General features: G+C 43.1%; 1 protein-coding gene across 1 annotated transcript in view; it reads right to left on the minus strand.

Annotated features, from left to right (window-relative positions):
* The window catches only part of LOC119266969 (cleavage stimulation factor subunit 77-like), a 15,876-nt gene extending 15,423 nt beyond the window's left edge, over positions 1-453 (minus strand). The window contains exons 1-2 of the mRNA XM_037548255.1: positions 266-453; positions 26-98 (exon numbers count right to left, since the gene is read on the minus strand). Of these exons, the coding sequence (XP_037404152.1) occupies positions 26-76 (51 nt within the window). The 5' untranslated portion in view covers positions 77-98; positions 266-453. The remainder of the gene's footprint in view (positions 1-25; positions 99-265) is intronic.
* Positions 454-3,673: the final 3,220 nt, after the last annotated feature.

Consider the following 3,673-nt stretch of genomic DNA (forward strand, 5'->3'; position numbering starts at 1 on the left):
CAATATGGGTGGTGAGTGAGCTCACAAGGGTCTCGTGGGCGAGGATCTCGGCGGCCTCCACGTTGTAGATGTCCATCGCCGCCACGGCCGCCGATTTCCTGCGCGACAAAACCAGGTTAGGAGTGCTGAGAACCGAATGGAGCGTGTATGGATTAGATTTGTGGTGGCGAACGAGCGAGAGGGTTTGGATTCGAGTGCTCGCGGGATGGGGTGGGGGAATCCAGGCGAGGAGGGAGAGAGAGGGAGAGGGGGGTTAGGGCTTAACCCCGGAAGAAATCGCTGGGAGGAGAGGTTGGGTCGTTGCTCCGCGCCGGTGGCGACTGCGCTGGGATGCGTCCCTCGGTGGGCGGCGACGGCTGGAACACGGGGGGCGCGAGCGGCGACGGCGGGGAGTGGCGGGAGGCGGCGACGGCGACGGCGACGGCGAAGCGAGAGGAGCAAGGCAGGGATTGCGGGCGCAGTGGCAATCTGTAAAAACGAGCTAACTAGAGGGTGTTTTCGGGGTGTACGGATGAAAATCCACAAAGATTTAGGGTTTTTTTTTTATTCAAAGGAATTTTGTAGGAGCATTGAAAGATTAGAATCCCTAGGAATTTTTCTAATGTCGATTGTTTGATTCATGATTTTTCTTATATGGATTGTTTGATTCATAATTTTTCTTATGCTGATTGTTGATTTATAGGTTTGAATCTCATAGGAATTTTTTAAGGCACCTCCAACATCGACCAACAACCGGACACTGCATCCGTCCGCGGTCACGGGGCTGGTCCGAGGACACTGATGTGGGAACCGATCATCCAAAGCTATTCACGTACATTTAAACTGGATCTCAACAAACTAGACAAATTGCATGCAACCCGGATAGCTTTCATACAAACCAGAGCATATTCATTACATTTCGAACAATTTTTTAAGAGGGGGTGGGATGAACCTAAACCTAGCCTACAACGACGTCCATCGTCCAAATCCTTGTTGTTCCCTTTCGGTGACCACATCCTCCATTTGTCGTCTCCATGAGCGACGGGGATAAGACCCGCGAAGTGAAGGTGTCGTCGTCCGCGAAAAAAAGTAGAACATGCAAGACAGACCGGCCCACTTGAGACACAATGCCCCACTGTCTCCCATGCTTTACTCCTCCTCGCCGGAGTCCGTGACTCTTTCTCTATGGAGATTGATGAGCTGGATCCAGCATTAATTCAGAAGGTTATACCTCAGGTAACATCAGAGATGAATGAGAGGATGATGAGACCGTACACGACAGAAGAGGTAAAGAAAAGCTCTTTTCTCCATTGGGGATATGAAGGTGGCAGGTAGGGATGGTCTTCATGCTATTTTTTTCAAAAAATATTGGCACATTCTTGGTGATGTTTTAACTGAAGTCCTTAATGCCATCAATGACAAAACAATCCAGAAGGATGGAATGATACCGTTAACATTATGATTCCAAAAACTAATGAACTGGAAAGGATCACCCAAATATAGACCAATTAGTTTGTGTAATGTAATGTACAAAGTAATCTCCAAAATGTTTGCATTTAGACTGAGATCCTTTCTTGACGAAATAATTTTTGTAGTTCAAAGTGCCTTTTGTTCCTGTGAGGTTGATCACAAATAACATTCTTTTGGCCTATGAAAGTTTGCACACAATAACGAATAAAAAGAAAGGAAAGTTCGGTTATTGTGTAGTGAAATTGTATATGCATGCGGCGTGTGACCATGTGGAATGGAAATTCCTAGAGAGAATGATGATACAACTTGGATTCCACATAGGCATTGTTGATTTGTTTATGGCTTGTATTATACCAGTTAAATACAAGGTGAGGTTCAATGATCAAGAGACTGGAGGTTTCATTCCTACTAGGGGACTCCGTCAGGGGGATCGGACCCTCTTTCTCCATATTTGTTCCTAATTTGTGCAGAGGGTTTATCTAGTGCTTTGGCTCAAAAAGAGGAGTTTCGTGGCATTGAAGGTGTTCGGGTATGCATGAATGCACCATCAGTTTCTCATTTACTTTTTGCTGATGATTCCCTAATCCTTATGAAAGCAGATTTGATTAACGCAACCTCGTTGAGACAGGTGTTGGATGAATATTGTGCAAGCTTTGGACAGCTGATTAGTGAAGGTAAAATTAGCATCCTTTTTAGTCCTAATGTTGATGTGCAAGTAAAAGCTCAAGTTTGTGGGGAACTGAATATCATGACAGAGGCAATTTCTAATAAGTATCTTGGTCATACTTCTATGATTGGCCTTGATAGAAGTGACAGTTTTGAATATTTAGTTGAGCGGGTTATCAACCGTCTTAATGGATGGAAGGAGAAGCTTCTATCTATGGGTGGCAAGGAAATTCTTCTGAAAGCGGCAATTTAATCTATCCCCATTTTTGCCATGGTTGTTTTCAAAATACCAATGAAAGTTTGTAAGAGATAACTGATGCAATGACTAGCTTTTGGTGGGGGATACTGAGGAACAAAAGAGGATGCACTGGTTTGCATGATAGCAAATGTGTATACCAAAACAGAGAGGAGGTATGGGACTCAGGACCTTCATGCTTTTAATCTAGCAATGCTCGGTAAGCAAAGCTGGAGATTGATTACCCATCCACACACTTTACGTGCACAAGTCCTGCCGGCTAAGTATGACCCAAATGAGAATTTACTAAATGCTGGCCTAAAGAAGGGTTCTTCTTTTACATGACAAAGTATTGTCACGGGCCTCCAAACCTTTAAAAGAGGACATATCTAGAGAGTTGGAACATGATCTGGAATGATTGTTGGGTTTCGGAAAGCCATACAAGAAAAGTTATCACGAATAGAGGCCAAAATATTGCTAAATAAAGTTGAAGAACTCATTGATCTGGCTACGGGAGTGTGGGATGAAAATCTGATTAGGGATAGCTTTCTCCCTCTAGACGCTGATAGAATCCTTAGAATTCCATTGTCAGAGCATTAACTGATGATTTTATCGCTTGGAATGCCACGAAATCATGTAACTTCGATGTTAGGTCTGCATACTATATTGAGTGGGAGCACCATCATGGCTCCAAAATAAGGAGAGAAACACCTGAAACTTTAGAGATAAATCCAGTGTGGGACATAGTTTGGAAACTCAGCATCCCAAGTAAGATTAAAATCTTTGTCTGGCGGGCTTTACATGGAATCATTATAGGAATGTGTGTGCTAAGAAACATTCACAGTAAAGTCCCTCCCCAATGTCCAGTCTGCCGAACAGGGACTGAAGATATTCAACATCTGTTGTTTACTTGTATGCGAGCTAAGCAAGTACGGGATTCACTTGGTCTTGAAGAGATTACCAGGAAGTCCCTCAGTTGCGACCGGTCGGGTTCTGTATGAAGGAAATATGCCCTATATGCAATAATAAAGTTATTATTTATTTCCTTATATCATGATAAATGTTTATTATTCATGCTAGAATTGTATTAACCGGAAACTTAGTACATGTGTGAATACACACACAAACAGAGTGTCACTAGTATGCCTCTACTTGACTAGCTCGTTGAATCAATGATGGTTATGTTTCCTAACCATAGACATGAGTTGTCATTTGATTAACAGGATCACATCATTAGAGAATGATGTGATTGACTTGACCCTGTTAGCTTAGCATGATGATCGTTTAGTTTGTTGCTATTGCTTTCTCCATAACTTATACATG

This window comes from Triticum dicoccoides, chromosome 3A, assembly GCF_002162155.2.
Source record: "Triticum dicoccoides isolate Atlit2015 ecotype Zavitan chromosome 3A, WEW_v2.0, whole genome shotgun sequence".
Lineage (NCBI taxonomy): Eukaryota > Viridiplantae > Streptophyta > Magnoliopsida > Poales > Poaceae > Triticum > Triticum dicoccoides.